Source organism: Aureobasidium namibiae, assembly GCF_000721765.1.
Source record: "Aureobasidium namibiae CBS 147.97 unplaced genomic scaffold scaffold_4, whole genome shotgun sequence".
NCBI classification, from domain to species: Eukaryota; Fungi; Ascomycota; class Dothideomycetes; order Dothideales; family Saccotheciaceae; genus Aureobasidium; species Aureobasidium namibiae.
The window spans coordinates 1,334,504-1,350,291 of NW_013581205.1; the positions used below are offsets into that span (position 1 = coordinate 1,334,504).

The 15,788-nt window shown below is 51.7% G+C and overlaps 4 protein-coding genes across 4 annotated transcripts; 2 read left to right on the forward strand and 2 right to left on the reverse strand.

Moving 5' to 3' along the window:
• Positions 1–1,690: 1,690 nt before the first annotated feature.
• M436DRAFT_80109 (chaps-domain-containing protein) lies at positions 1,691–3,950 on the reverse strand (the record flags this gene model as incomplete). Its single annotated transcript, XM_013574455.1, has 5 exons — positions 1,691–1,858; positions 1,917–3,226; positions 3,280–3,685; positions 3,748–3,874; positions 3,928–3,950. The coding sequence occupies 5 exons, from the start codon at positions 3,948–3,950 to the stop codon at positions 1,691–1,693; spliced, it is 2,034 nt and encodes a 677-aa protein (XP_013429909.1).
• A 352-nt stretch (positions 3,951–4,302) lies between these two features.
• M436DRAFT_41599 (uncharacterized protein) lies at positions 4,303–10,251 on the forward strand (the record flags this gene model as incomplete). The annotated part of the gene is made up of 1 exon (XM_013574094.1): positions 4,303–10,251. The coding sequence occupies one exon, from the start codon at positions 4,303–4,305 to the stop codon at positions 10,249–10,251; it is 5,949 nt and encodes a 1,982-aa protein (XP_013429548.1).
• A 1,877-nt stretch (positions 10,252–12,128) lies between these two features.
• M436DRAFT_40857 (cytochrome p450 benzoate 4-monooxygenase) lies at positions 12,129–13,688 on the forward strand (the record flags this gene model as incomplete). Its single annotated transcript, XM_013573965.1, has 1 exon — positions 12,129–13,688. One exon carries the CDS (start codon positions 12,129–12,131, stop codon positions 13,686–13,688), a length of 1,560 nt encoding a protein of 519 aa, XP_013429419.1.
• Positions 13,689–13,810: 122 nt separating this feature from the next.
• On the reverse strand, positions 13,811–15,401 carry M436DRAFT_71170 (putative MFS monocarboxylate transporter; the record flags this gene model as incomplete). The annotated part of the gene is made up of 4 exons (XM_013574361.1): positions 13,811–13,966; positions 14,068–15,033; positions 15,091–15,105; positions 15,162–15,401. The coding sequence occupies 4 exons, from the start codon at positions 15,399–15,401 to the stop codon at positions 13,811–13,813; spliced, it is 1,377 nt and encodes a 458-aa protein (XP_013429815.1).
• Between the last annotated feature and the right edge of the window lie 387 nt (positions 15,402–15,788).

Genomic DNA, 15,788 nt, shown 5'->3' on the forward strand with positions numbered 1-15,788 from the left:
GTAGATAGTGGTTGACAAAGCTGGCTCGGTCCAGGATTTTCCACGCCCTTTGCAAGCTACCATATAAACCTATATGGGCCACGCCTCATCCCGTCTTGTTTAATATGCTTTCTCGGCTTGAAGGCAAAGGAGGTGCAGCCCTAGTGGAGTATGGAGCGAAAGTGGGACCATGCCATCGATTCATCGGAATATAGAACGAGAGGCATTCCCAAAACACCAAGAAAAAACTGCTCAGCTCAACAACGTGAGAAACAGGTGTCAGCGGGGATACCCATCCCAGAGGCACGCTATCGTATGCAGGCTGTAGAGCGGACTTAGCGAAGGCTTTATTGTTGTCGAAATGGCGCTAAGACGTCGCTTTCATTGGCTGCGAAGCCGGATGCACGTTCCCTAGCTAACATATATTAAAATCAATTAGGCAAGCTCGCGACTCTGCATATGCTTGTGTCGCTGTCGTGTGGAGAAGTAAAAAAGACTTGCGAGCAAAGCCAGGGCCGCTGTCAGAGAAGGAAGAAGAAGGGCATGGCATGGGGGATCCGAGGTGACCGAGCCGCCGCACGCGCGTGTTATCGTTGCTGCATGACCGTATCTGCCGGCTGTTTTTTCTGACGATCGTGTTCTCAGCTGTCTCGCTTACAGCGGCAAGGGGTGGAATCGTGATATAATGTGCTTGTATAGAGAAGGGGCCTGGTCATCTCGCATGGGATTGTGGTCTCGCGGATGCTGCGGAGTGTTGCATTCGTCGCGCATACCTTTGCTATGATGTTGACCGGACCCTCCAACGCTCACGCTTTCATGTTTCAGACGTATAATTACTGGGAATGTGGGCTAGCAGGCGTTCGCAGTGTTTTCCCCGTGTCTCGCTGTGAGTCAGTCGTAAAACACGAGGTAATGTTTATTCATGGGAGCTGAGGTTTTGGGCTTGACATGCGACTTGCCGTTCAAGCCCCATTTGTGAGAGTGCAAGGTAGGGATATCGGGACGTTCTGTAGGGGTTTTCGTACGGTGACATGATCCGAGTGAATATCCGAGTGTTCAATTGGCATGCTCCCGAAAGATCACCAGACTCGTCTGCTGATCGAGCGCCTGAGTCGGTGCCTCAAAATGCGTCTTGATATGATCTGGAATGGTTAGATGCGAGGAGGACGATGATGAGCGAGCACAGAAGTAAGCCGGCGTCGTCATTGGTCAGATTCTTGATTGCATGTGGACAACAACATGTGAGAACGCGAAGAAAAGGCTCAATTTTGACCCTCGACAGGGAGGCCGCGTAGGAGTCAGGAGCCATGTTATGTCAGACAGAAGCAAACCCACGGCATCTTGCTTTCCGTGCGGCAGTGATTCAATCGCCAGGGCTGTGACCACGAGGGATAATATGGAAGGTATCTCGATGACATCTGTCAATAATATATCGAGTATTCCGTCCTTGTATAGATGCTTGGCTGTAGCACGTTGCTCGCTACCATTGTTTGCCGGCATGCCAACGTGCATATCAACTCACATGGGATTTCCATCCCGGGATGAATTTCTGACTGTATTTGGTAGGTCGGTCGGTACGTGCGCATGGATTGCGTCGAGCAGCGCTGTGCTGACAGGGGCACGAGCTGAAGTATTGATTTTTCTGACCAGTCGAGACAATGAAAATGCTTCAAAACGCGATGATAAACAAAGGGTATCCTCATTATAAACCTCAAGCTTCACTCCCACTACTTCTGAAAGCAGCACACAAACCGGCGTATTGATGTGTCAGGTCCAGAATATGCTGAGGAAGAGAGGTTGCCTGGATGATACTTCTGACCTTGACAGCACCTTCTTCTTCGATCAATTTCCTGATGACATGGACTAAGGACGGTGAGAACTGCACAGTGATTGTTAGCAACTTTCAAGAGATAAAACGTGTTCAAAATTGCCCTCACCTCTGAGTACCACTTGTACTGCCAAGCGATCAGTCTGATCAGAGCACCCAGCTCTCCCCGTACGTCGCCGTATCTCTCATAGGCAGAGAGAATGCCGCGCATGCCCTTGGGCGAGAAACGCATGTTGAGGCATGCTTCCCAGGCTTCGGCTGCATCGTCTGGTCTATGCAAGCGGTCTGCAAGCTCACCAAGAATCTCCCACTCGTCGGCAGACTTCTTGTAAGCGAGTTGTTGCGACTTGTATTGTTGAGCCTCTGTTCTCCAGATGGTATAGATGCGCAAATCTTCATACAGAACCATGAAGAGATTGTCGAGCCAACGCTCGCAAAGACGCTTGTGCTGGAACTGGGTGTATTGAAGGTGCTGCGGATCAGCTGCTGGGGGCTGAGGATCTGGGGTCTCCATCGAGGGCACTGCCGTAATTGTGTGTTGTGGTTTTGGAACATCGTCTCCCAAAGCAGCAGAAGCGGGTGGCGTATCGCCGTTGGTGAAGACGGAACCAGCAGTTGATGGACGATCATCAGTGGTAGCAGGACTCCGCAGAGCAGTGGTACTAGCGCTTCGCGAATGGGCCTCCTGCTGGACGACAGCCTGTCTTTCGTGGCGGTACTCTTCTTCCATGACAAAAACCTGACTACGGATCTTGAGAAGGTGATCCCAGCCGATGCGCTTGGTGACTTCAGTTAGGAGAGAGTATGCTTTCTGGAAGGTGCCCTTATAATTCGCAGCACTCAATCTGCGCAGATTAGGGTGTACGAGCTCTTCCCCTACGGTGTTGGAGTCGTCAATCTCGTCGCACATGGCTTCTGGAGCGAGTGGAAGAGAAACGCGAGCAGGTTCAGGCATACGCGGTGAGTCCTTGTCCTGGTAGGTGAACATGGGGCACGAGTTGAGAGTCAACAGGGCCATGTCCCACTGCTCCATGCTGATGTAGACTTCGGCCAACCTCGCCCAGGTCGCGAACTCGCTGGGTGCCGAGATGACACTTCTCTTTGCAATTTCCAGAGCCAAGTCGCTTCTGCCTTTGGACAAACAATACTCGGCCTGGCAATCGAGCAAAGGGTAGTCCATGGGCATGGTGTGAATGGCTTCGCGCAGCAACTGCACAGCCTTGACTTCCTCGTCTCCCATAATGTAAACACGGGCGAGCAGAGATGATATCTCCGGGTCGCGTGTGCGTAGCTTCTCGAAGAGGTTGATGCCTGAGGCGTAGCGGCCAGTGGTTCTAACGTAGTTCAGGAGGCCGGTGGTTAGGTGATTGGACACGAGATTGGGTACTTGGATCTCGGGATCGGAGCCCAGCTGCCAGCCTGCACATTGAGTCAGCGATGAGTGGAGTGGGTAGTGTGCTGCGCAAGCTCACCAGCAAAGAAGAGACGTTCGGCAGCATCGAGGAACTTGTGCTCGGCCTCGGTGTTTGTGATGGGATTGAAGCGGCGGACTCCAACAATCTTCTTGATGGTATCCCCCGAGCCATCGTCGGCGTACGAGTAAGCGCGCAGGACACTGCACAGGTAGGTCTCCAGCCAGTGTTCTTCCGAAGCTTCGAGCTTGTCGCCACGCTCGTTGACGCAGTAGCTCTCTACGGTGCCAGGAATCTGGACTTGGACGCGCATGTCGAGTCGAGAGAAGGCATTGTAACAGCAGTAGAGCCCCGAGGTGACTTTGTTGGTCTTGTCGTGCGGAGAGTAGACGAGGGTGTTGATGTAGGCGGCAAGACTGGCGGACGAGGAGGCATCGGCGCCTGTGACGTGATGATAGACTCCGACCTGTAGGCAAGACTTGGTCAGACATGACGAGCTTCAGGAGGCCTCGGCGCATTGCGATGTACCTGCTTGCCGGTCGACTTGACGGGTTGCTTGACCAGGTGGACTAGATCGGGCGGGCCCAATTCCCGTAGAGACTGCAGGTTCTCTGTGCGAATCTCTACCACCGAGGTCGAGTCGTCCTCGAAGATCCTGATTGTTATTGTCAGTTGGCTGACTGAGAGCGGCAGGAGGTGGATGCGAACTCGGGGACAGCTGTCTGGATCATTGTCGCTAGTGGGTATGAGGTGGGTGAACCATGCGCCGGTGAGGAAGAAGGAAGAGGGCAGTAGGCAGAAGCGCTCCTTCCAATTCAAACAGTCGTCCCGTAATTGGATGTGAGTTTCAGGTCGCTGTTGCTGCTGCTGTTGCTCAATGGACGCGCCATCATCTCCAGCTTGGCGTCCCCGCGGGCAAGCGCGACCCTCTGACGCTCCTTCGGCAGCAAGCACCTTGGTAGACCGTCAAACACACGCTTGCTTGTGCTTTGCGCACATTCCTCGTCTACACGCAAACTCGTATGCCGGCCTGCAAGATACTCACAACCCTCGCGTGGCCATTCGGGCCTGCCAGCATTCACCATGGCCACCTTCAAAGCCCTCAATGTCGAATCCGACCATGAAGAAGACATCGAGATCGACGACACCAAGGAAATCCAGATTGAAGAAGCCCTCAAGCTATATCAGACTGCCCTGAAGTTTCACTCGGACGGTCCTCCCTCCTATGCACAAGCCGCCGAAGCATACCGTGCACTGTTCGAATCAGACATCTTCAAATATCCTGAGTCGCAACAAGAAATAAATCGACTCGAACTTTACGCTCCTCAGCCCGACGCGGATGATTATTACTCTCATCACCGAGAGCACATTGTGCCAACTGGAGAAAATGCTCCCAGCACACTGCCCCAAATCATCCATCTCGCATACAAGAACCACGGCCAGTTCCTGCTGGAGTCTCTACAGTACGAACTGCTGCACTCGACACAGGATGCTCAGCTCAATACCAACCGCATCATCAAGGCGTCCGCCGCCGCTCTGGAATGTTTTGTTGAGGCCATAGACAAGGATGACTCGGACCTGGACCTGTGGAGACGATCTGCTGCAGTCGGAGAAATGCTGGGCAGCCACCGTATTGCTCGTTGCTGTCTCGAAGCTGTGCTGGACGACGATGCGCAGGGTCTGGACTCTGTCTTATCAATCCCTGGCATCTCGGAAACATTGGCTGGTCAACAGCTACGGGAGCTTGTTGTCAAATTACAAGATGAGCTGTCTGTATTACAAGCTCCCCTGTCAACCATGAAGAGACGACAACTCTCTGGCATGCTCAAGAAGAAACTTGCCAACTACTCCGTCATCCACAATTACCAACAAAAGCATCCTACATTACCTACCTCGTCAAGTTCAGCACTTCGCTGTGTGCTCAGCGCTCCCAAATCATGGCATGATCTAGGTGACATCCTTCTCCGGCACTACCTCGCCGAGCAGGCAGGTACGATGTCGGCTCTGCCCGGTCTCGGCATTTTTTTCAACTCAAATCGTCAGTCTCCCGACGTGGAACATATCGAGCTTGACCAGCCATCACCTCGTCAAGTGTCGGATGGACCCCCTGAGATGTCTTCACTGGTCGATGCTCAGTTTCCTGGTACTGATGGTGGTCAGCCCACCGTGGTCCCATCCGCTTTCGCAGAGTCTGCAAACGCGGAGACTACTCCTCACGCGTCAGCTGTGACCGTTCTGCCTACACGCAAACGCTCAAGCGATGCCGCCGGGCTGATCGACAGCGCCTTTGCTGAGGGCGCGCGCTCGAAAAGCAAGCGTCTCCGTGCCAGAGAGTCGATCCTTGATCAGAGTCAGATAGAAGATGAAACCCTGGTGAATCCTGCTCAAGCCGATGATGCGTTGGCAAATTTGGATTATGTCGACAATCAGCTCTTTGAGTCTCTTGACGAGCTCTTCGCGAGACTCAATCTACCCAAATTCGCCGTCTCACCCAATGCTCGTAAGGATCTACGCGAAGCTGCGACTGACACAGAGGCAATGTCCCAAGGTGCGGACCTTGCTTGTGTGGATATGTATGCCTTCCTAAACGACTATTCTGACGAACGAGCGCGGGTATTGCTCAATGCTAACAGCGATCTGGACACCACCTCTGATGCTCACGTCAAGCCAAGCGGACGCTTCTCTGCTGCTCCTAGCACCCAATCTCGGTCTGTCGACAAGCCCGATCTGGGTCTCCGCGCCGAGCTCGACCGCTTCACGTCCCATATCAACTCAGAATTTCTCCACATCAACGACGTGCTCTACGAATGGATTGTGCAATTCTTGCACCCTGATCATGCTCTACTTCTACGTCCCGAATTATGCGCAAGTACATCAAGCTATGTCGGCCATACATGGCCGCAAGATTTCAAAGCTCTCTTGGTTCGTGTTCTTGTCACAACTGACACGTTCGTTTTTGAAACGCTGTCTGAGTTTGTGCTGAAGTGGGATAAGGTCCTGCTCACAGACACAAAGATGCAGCAGCTGGACGAAGCGTTGGCATTTATCGAGGTCATACAAACTCTGTTTGAGCTGCATGTAGATGTCCATTCGCTCGTAAAGGAACCCAACAGTGGTGTCGATGCGGATACTCTGCAGCTACAAGAATACCGCGCTGAAAGATGGGGTAACCTTGCGCGCGATGCCATGAACTTGCGCACCAGCCTATTACAACAGCCGAGCTTGAAGGATCAACTCAATTTGCGCTACCTGTGGACCGTCACACACCACATCAGCGTCTCGAACAATATCTCGCAAGAGCATGTTATTGCCTGTTGGTCTGAACTGAGGTCGATATTTGAGGCGGTCGGAGAAGCTGTCATTGACCTACCAAACAACTCGGTCATGCCACAGATGTCAATCGAAGCCATTGATAGAGAACTCTCAAGACTGACGACGCAGGACTTCTTCACCAGGGTTTTCGATCCAACTCAGAATGATCCTACCGTAGTGATCGAAGGCCTTGAGCCGCTTCTGGAGACATTGCACCAGGAAGCCCATAGTGACGTTATCACCGCGCCTGCTGAGGATGTTGAGCCTGCACATTCTGCCTCGACCCCCTCTGAGCTTCTAAACTTTCTCAAAAACAGCAATATTGGCATGCAAGTTTCCCTTTGGCAAAGACTCCGTGAGGCCTATGAAACAATCGATTATCAACCCATGGTTGTTTGTTGCTACTTCCGCGTCATTGAACTTTTGCTCTCAGATCTCAAGTCATCCTCATACTCCGAGAAGACTGCCAACGAGCGCCAAACTGTTTTGCTCAAGTACGTGCGCCTCATCAAGGACCTCATCGGCAAGATCAGTGCATCTGTCAACTCCCACACCGATGCTCTGGACTGCATGGACGACGAGCGCCTCCAAAGCGCGACGGGCTGTTTAGTCGACCTGCAGAAAGTGCTACATGCTTACACATTGCTGCAAGATGAGATCAAGGTTGGTGCAAGACAAGCGCCCTCAACTAGCAATGGCGCCCCACTCAAGTCTTTCGTCGCTGTGACAAAGGTCCTTCGGGAACTGCAACTAGTATCCTGGACATTGCTGTACAAGTTCTATCGCGAGAGCCTGGCCCAAAACAGAGAGACTGTCGAGAAGCCCAATGAGTCTTTGTTCGAGTTCTTGAGAGCGGTTCATCAAGTGCTCGGAGCCCGAGATATGTGTGGTGGAGCTGAACGAGTGTTCCTCAAACTTTCAAAGACCGAAGTCCTTCGCTTCCGGAACGAGTCAGAGGAGCAGAATGACGATTTCGACCTCGAGTTCGCTCAAATTCTCTACGACATGTTTGGCCTCAAATGTTTTCTCAACCCGAGTTATGCGCTCAGGGAACACAACTGCATTCACGATGCTTTTGTTGACAGGACGTCTGGTATGCAAGCTGTCGACTTGTTACTAAACTTGGCTGCCAGAATCAAGACGCCAGAGCTGCCGAAACACCCTCTAAAAGATACAATCGAGAAGGTACACGGTATCATTGGACGCAAGAAACCATCAGACGCGATCCTTCGCAATCGTGAGATTTACAGAGCCTTCCTCAAGTCTCACATCAATCCTATTGATTTGTACAAATGTTTAAGAGGAGAGGGCGAGATTGATCTGACGCCAGTCCCCGCTGAACATGCCATTCTAGCTGCCAAAGGCTGGTACTTCCTCATGGGTCAGATCTCACTTAGCAGGTTCAGAGCACAGAAGCGTATAGGTCCTACCCCGACCGAAGATCTCAACATTGCAGTGGCATTCTTTGTACAAGCTCTTGAGTATAGCATGGACGACTGGGAGCTCTGGTTCCGTTTGGCTCAAGCATATGACTCCAAGATCGAAGAAGCTGTTTCGTGGACTGCAGAAAAGGTGAACGGGGACATGACCGAGCTGGTGACATGGCAACGAGCTGCCGTACACTGCTATACCATGGCTGTGTCATTGGCAATGCGCTCTGCTGAGCCGAGTGCAGATACACAGGCAAAGTTTGGCGAGATGTTTGCCGATTTCGCCATGAGAATCTACTCGTCATCCAGAGAGCCGTTCGGCATGAAGGCCTTTGCGCTCGACGACCTTGAGAGATTCCAGAGTCGTGCGACCATCACGAAGGTTCCTCCGTTCAAAGCATTGACTCCTTTTTCTGCTTTCAAGGTTGCTAGAGAACTCTTCCGTCGTGCTATCCGCATCAACCCTAACAAATGGAAACTGCACTTCTATCTCGGCAAATGCCTGTGGAAGATGTATTGCAACGCTGCGAGGGACGCTGATCGCCCCCCCAGTATCGATGCCATCATCAATGAGTTTTGCGAGTCTATCAACTTATTGCCGCCAAAGAAGGACTCGAAGCGCGAACCCATTCTCGAGCCTCACTACAAGCTCGTGTCTGTGGTAAACAAGATGGTCAATAGACACTTCATCGACGCTGCTGAGGCATGCAGTATTCTGACCGCTACACCCTATGCTGCGAAGATCGATCCTGTCTCCGACTTTGACTCATGGGAGCCTTACATGCTCAAAGTACTTCGGAGTCTTCGTGCGGCAGATAAGCTGCATTGGCACCATCGCATGATATACAGAACAGCTGCCATACTCTTCCGTGATGGTACCAAAGAATCATACTGTCTAGCCGCGAAACATGAGCTTATGCAGCAAATGTTTACGAAGACTATGATGATGAATGTTTGGAGACCCGAAAACGAGCGGTCTGGCCGTCACTTTGTCTACACGACCAGATATGCCGACATGTTCATCAAAATTCTCGAGTTTCTGGAAGATCGGTCATTGCTCGATGCGCTTGCACGTAGAGTCCGCAAGAAGACCGGAGAGTTCTTCGAGCATGGCAATCTTTGGCAGTGTCTTTGTACTGCCTATCTAAAAGTGCTTCGTCGCCATGGACAGATTCCTATCGCTCAAGAGACAGCCATCTTCAGCGGTATTAACCATGCCGATTTTCTCAGACGCAAAGACTATCTGGAAAAATGGTGTCAAGCGCCTGCGAATGCCACCCATCCTGTGCTGGAAACCATGCAAGAAGTCATCGAGCTCAAGAAAATCAACGGTGGCTTGATGAAGGCAGCAACAATCGATGACTTGATTGGAGATGCGTACGCATATCTGTACGATACAGTAGGGCGGAGATTGTGGACAATGGAAGAAGCGAAAGACGAGGCTATCAAGCAAGAGGCACTCGCTAAGGAGCAAGCTGCCACCCCTTCTGTGGAACGAAATCCTATGATGAATCTGTCACACCTCATGAACGTGGATGGTGCACCTGATGCACCCGCCAAACCCCTTGGTCTTTCTGCTGCTACTTCGGTGCCTGACGGTACCGCAACACCACCGACAGGAGATCAAGCACCCGCATCACGTCGCAAAATCGGTGTGGGCAGACGGGAAGTTCGTCTCTGCGCTGACGCTTGTATTGCCAGGCTTGGCGCCGGGCCTACGACACCAGCCGGTGCCGGACCCGCTCGGCCGCGCCAGGAAGTCTCGGTCGTTATAGAAACACGACGTCCGTCTTCCAAATTGGCTGAGCAGCAAGGTATCGACACGGCAGAAGGCAGCGTCGCAGGTAGTATCCACGATTCGGCCGATGACGAGAGCGATAGTGAGCTCAGCGATATCGACGAGGATGTTGTCAACTCTGGCCTGGCTTCCAGTTCTCACGCCTCTGTCAAGCCTCCGATGTTTCCAAATCTTAATCCCCGTTTCGCGAGTGTCAAGGATAGCGAGCTGATCACTGATACTGAGGAGGAAAACGAGGATGGCATTGCAGGTGCCGAAGAAGCGGAGGACTATGGCGAAGACGGCGAGGAGGGTGAAGAAGGTGAGGGTGAGGACGACGAAGCCGAAGACGAAGACGGTGAAGAAGACGAGCCCGAAGTCGACAGCACAGCCCATCTCGAGGACGTCGAACACGAGGCCGAAGAAGCAGAAGATGTGGATATGGAAGATGAAGATGAAGAGCAAGACCCAGATCCAGGACCCTTGGCCAGCCCCGATGTACGTATGGCATAGATTTTCACACAGATTTGTAGGGTCGAGGGAGTCAATTCAAGAAGAGGAATACCAACAGTGCTGGGTAGCGGAGGTCGAGCGGCAAGTAATTGATGGGCCCAAGGGTTGTATGTCGTCGTCTATTGCTTCCTTGAAACTCCGAGAGCCGCTGAGGGATGAACAAGAGAAGAGCAGATTTTATAAATATTAGATACCCTTCCCTCTTGGCGGCAGGAGCCCAATTAGCTATACTGGACCGCCAGAACAACCTCAATCACATATTTTCCTCTACCATGATGATAACATGGCCCTGGACGATGGACCCAGAATTGTCACTCAAGATTCGACGAAGACAGGCGTCGTGCTCGAAGTCTTGCATGCAGGTGGCTGGGATAATGCGGCACAGATGCTGTTCACATATCTCGTCTTGTGCGTCGAGTCTTCAGGGTAAGTCTCGTCTGATTTAAACCTCCAGAAGATGCTACTGACCGCAGTCTAGAATCATGGCTCGCTTGAGCGCCGAAACGACACCATCGATCACAGCATCTGTCTCTCTGACATCTCGACATCCAGACTCCGGACCGTGTCGCGCACCCGAGAAGATGCATCTCAATCTGGCTTTTGCTCTCGACGCTGCAGTGACACAAGGAGTTACAATCAATACGTTCGATTCGATCTTGTCCTCAAACAACTACCTCTGGGATACCTTCTTGTGCGTTTTCGACTCTGAGACTGGGGAAGAAGTTTCACTACCACCACCACCTTTCTACCTGCAGCAGCCATTACCAGCTTTCAGTGCAGAACAACTGCAAGCTCTCTCGTTCCCTTATACTGCTACTTCACCCGCTCGACACCAGATCCTTACTCTGCGCCCTGGAGAACAGATTACACGTACGGCCATGTTTGAGAGCAGTTGTTTGTTTCATCGGTATCAGAAAGTGCTTGTCAAAAGCAGGAATTACGATACCAAGTTGAAGGCTGGTCAAACAGCCATAAGATGGATCTGGGGTGATGTGGACGACACTATCGGGCCGCTCGGCTGGGGTCAGCTTCCGGTACAGCCGACCGAGCATGTCGCGACATTCACCTTTGAGGAAGCAACGGAAGCAGAAACATCCTTTGCACAGCCTTATTGCCATGTTGATTATTGAAGGTGTTGGCGCCAAGAAGTAGGTCTCACCCGCTGGATCCGGCGCCGGCACGTCTCTGGTATAACGATAGTTTCGAGGTGGCAGCATACAATCATGAGTGAGTGTCGTCATACGGACTCCAACAGTTCGGTGAGTGCTTCTTGTGGAATTGCCGAGGATGTGGATGCGATGACTGATGACCAGATAGGGTTACGAGATATCTTGGTTGTTGGACTGCTAATGGGGTCTTTGTGTGGCGGTATCTCAAGGTGCCGCAGGATTGGTGGTATGTGGGGTCGAAGACGAGTTTTTGGGTCATTGTGTTGACTATGGTGCCGGAGACGGTGTACCCTTTTGTGTATATCTGGGTTCACAAAATGAAGCAGCAGAAGCAGAAGACCGTGAAGAGTGAGGCTGAGTATAGCGATCAGCAACCCGCTTCTCAATGAGAGGACCAAAGAATTCGACAGTTTTCTGGATATCTTCGCACTGGAACACAATGATAGGTTGGAATATCCCGAGTTTTGCTTATCATATAACCATTCAGTAGCTTTTCCGTTAGCGGTGGCACTTGCCTTAACCACGACCAGTGATTAAGACCTTGATACATTGCAGTCGCACAAAGGGTGGGGAGTACTACACAAACACCTCGATCTTACACCCTAGAGCAAGATTATTGACACCCCATGTGCTATCGAACAGAGTAGAAAAGGAATGAAGATTGGTTCCGAACTTCCTTCTTTATTCTTTGATCACAGTTGCATAGATATGGACCTCTTAACTTATATCCTGCTAACTCTGATCCTCCTTCCTCTGTGGATCACTCTCTACTACTTCATCCCATACCTCACCACCTTCTCCCCTCTCCACTCATTTCCTGGCCCTCCTTTCGCAAAGTTCAGCAATCTATGGCTAGCCTATCACTCTCGCCGCCGCAAACGCTACTCCGCCATTCACTCTGCTCACCGCAAATACGGCACCCTCGTCCGCGTTGGCTACAACCACATCTCCATTGCTTCTGAAGAAGCCATCTCCCTCGTATATGCCCACGGTACTGGATGGCTGAAATCGGAGTTTTACGATGCGTTTGTCTCTGGAGTGCCTGGTGTATTCAATACCAGAGACAGAGCACAACATGCGAGGAAGAGACGAGTGGTGGCACATGCCTTCTCCCCTGGTGCTGTGGGGAGATTTGAGCCTTATATGGCCGAGGACCTCGAGACTTGGGTGGGGAAATTGGATAGCATTGCGAAAGAGGCAGAAGAGGAAGGGAGTGAGTATAAGAGTGTCAATATGATGCCCTGGTGCACGTATATCGCTTTCGACATCATCGGACACTTGGCTTTTGGAAAGGCATTCGGAATGGTGAAGACAGGCAGAGATGAATGCGTTTCTCAGCGGCCCGATGGCTACATGACTCGCATCGCTGGAGCAGAGACACTGAACAGACGAGGCGAGGTCTCTGCAACTCTGGGATGGATGCCTGCACTACGGCCTTTTGCGGAGTTCCTCCCTGATGCTTTTTTCAGCAGGGGTCTGCAGTCAGTCAAGGATCTCCACGGTATCGCCGCGTTAGCAGTTTCTCAACGCTTGGACGCTGTACAGCAGGAGATGGCCAAGGAGTCAGACAGACACGACATCCTGGCCCTCCTCCTCAAAGCCAAAGACCCCGACGGTGAAGCTGTGCCATACGAAGAAGTGGTCTCAGAAGCATTGACGCAGTTGATAGCTGGCAGCGATACAATCTCCAACACCGCCTGTGCAATCATCTATTTGATTCTTGCTGGCGAGCGGGATGCCCCTGGAACCATCCTTCCTCGCTTGCAAAGAGAACTAGATGCTGCGATTCCTGGCAATGAGAAGGTGGCGATGCATAAGCAAATTAAGAATGCGGAGTTTCTAAAGAGGTGTATCCATGAGGGGATGCGGTTGCACTCGACTTCTGCACTTAGGCTACCGCGCATCGTCACTTCTGCTGAGGGAGTATGCTTCGAAGGGCATCACTTCCCAATGGGTACGGTGTTGAGCGTGCCTAGCTTTACACTTCATCATGACCTGGATATCTGGGGAGATGATGTGGAAGTGTTCAATCCTGATCGCTGGCTTCCCGAACGCCTTACACAAAGGCAGAAAATGGCGTTCATTACTTTCAGTCATGGACCCAGGGCTTGTGTGGGACAGAACGTGGCGATGATGGAACTGCAACTGATTGTGGCAACACTGTTCAGACGGTATGATCTCGAGCTGCAGCAGGAGGAGCTGAAGTGTTCGGAGGGGTTCACGAAGAAGCCTGTTGAATATTGGGTAGGGATCAAGCGGAGAGTATGATGCAGGGGGAAACCCCGAGTTCGATAGTTCTGTGAGCACTTCGAGAGTGTCTGGTATTACAAACTACTACTTTTGAATGGAAGGAAATCTTCTCGTGTGGTTGTTGTTGTAGTGTGCTGCTTTTACACTTTGACCATGAGTTTGCCTCCGGCCTTCATGAATCTGACTAATGTGAAGATGGCAGCAGCAACAGCACAGGAAACGCCACCGTACACCCATAGTCCGGTCCAGTTGTTGGTAGGGCCATAGTTCTGCAAGATAGCACCGCCTCCGGGTCCCTGTAACGGAAATTTGATCAGCAAAGTCTCTGGAAGGGCGAATCGAACCACCACCGGATTTTCCCGACATCTCGACATATCAGCATATCATTTGTACTTACACCAGCTAGAGTGCCAAAACCCATGAACCCGAAGGCCATGCCGATTCTGCTTCCGATTTTCGACTTATCTGCCGTCAGAGCGACTAAGCATACCGGGGGCAAAGCAATGAAGACTCCGGAGAAAAATCCAAAGAGAATGGCAAGCGCGACGATGCTGCCCAGACCATCGACAGCGATCATACAGAAGATGAGGATCGAGCAGACAGCCGCGCCTGGCAGAATGATGTTGAAAGAGCCAGTCTTATCGGAGAGTGCGTTTGGCAATGTACGGCCGAACACTGAAGCAGCGTTCAGAATCGGCACAATGTAGAAGGACATGCTGGCATCAGTGTAGCCATTGGCCTGGCCGAAGAAGGAGATGTAGAACAAAACGGTGTAGAGGCCGATAAATCCTATCATGGCTCCGAGGGTGAATAGCATGAATGGGACATCCTGGAAGACGGTCGTATCGATCAGAGCGCGAGCCTTTGGTGGCTTCACACGTTGCTTCATGACGAAGATGGGGATGAGTAGAGTAGCCAGAGCGAGGAAGCCCAATACACGAACTGACCAGCCGAAACCGATCTGATCGAGCAATCTGTAGAAGACAATGGGGTAGATGATACCTCCCATGGAACTGCCAGATGCAGCAAGACCGATCGCAAGACCGAGCTTAGTGTTGAAGTAGGTCGGAAGAATGGCGACGGCAGGGACGAACAAGAGTCCAGAACCAATACCGATGCAAAATCCTTGCGCCAGAAGAACTTGCCAAAAGGTATGACAAAGAGACAACATCATAAAGCCTATCACGACTAGGAAAGACCCTACGCAGAGCAATGGTCGAAGGTAACCACGATCGAAGATGGGTCCAGACAGGAAGCCCATCAACAGAACGCAGTATGACTGGATAGCACCGACCCATGAGATGTTAGATGACGACGCATGGATCAGCACACCGGACTCGTAGTAAGTTTGAAAGACTCCGAACTAGAAGAAGCTTGGTTAGTTAAGCTTAATTGTATTGCCAAGGGCGGGTAAGCTAACAGTGTTGAGAATTCCCTGATCTCCGGTGTTAGTGTTCATGCGGCAGACATGATAGTATTGGTTGTACATACCCATGTGTTGAAGAACAGTGAGAATCCTGCGATGACTTGTAGCCATGCTTGAAGTCCTCCATTGGGGACTTGGCCAAGGAAATTTGGTGGTGATGCTCTCGGTGCGGCGGCTTCGATGTCCTTCTCGTCGACGGCGGCTCCATTGCTTGGCGCGGCTTGCTCGTTTGGAACGACGGGAGGATTTTCGATTGGTGAGGGTGTCGACTGTAGGCTCTCACTGGATTTTTCCGAGAGCGCCATCGTTGGGAGATGGGTAGGACAGGTCACAAAGGGAGGATAAGTAGAGTCGAGCCGTGTAGGAGAAAAAAAAACAATGACGGCGGGTGCGACGCAAGTTATGTACCGGGATGCTCTTAGTCTCGGACTGGAGATTCGGTCTCCGACTCTGGACAAAAGACCGAAACCGACGATTGGCTGCCTCTCTGCAAAGTAACAACGACGATCGTTTGGTGATTTCAAACCAGGAAGGATCAAGTAAGTTGACGGTGTTCGTTTGCGGATGCTCGGTCAAGGAGTCGATTCCAGCAGACAAGTACAGTAGTTTTGTCGTTTGTCATGCACAGCACTTGTTGTTTTGGGGGCTGATGCGCACAAGATTTGCCGTGTTCCACGCGCAAAGGCCACGCG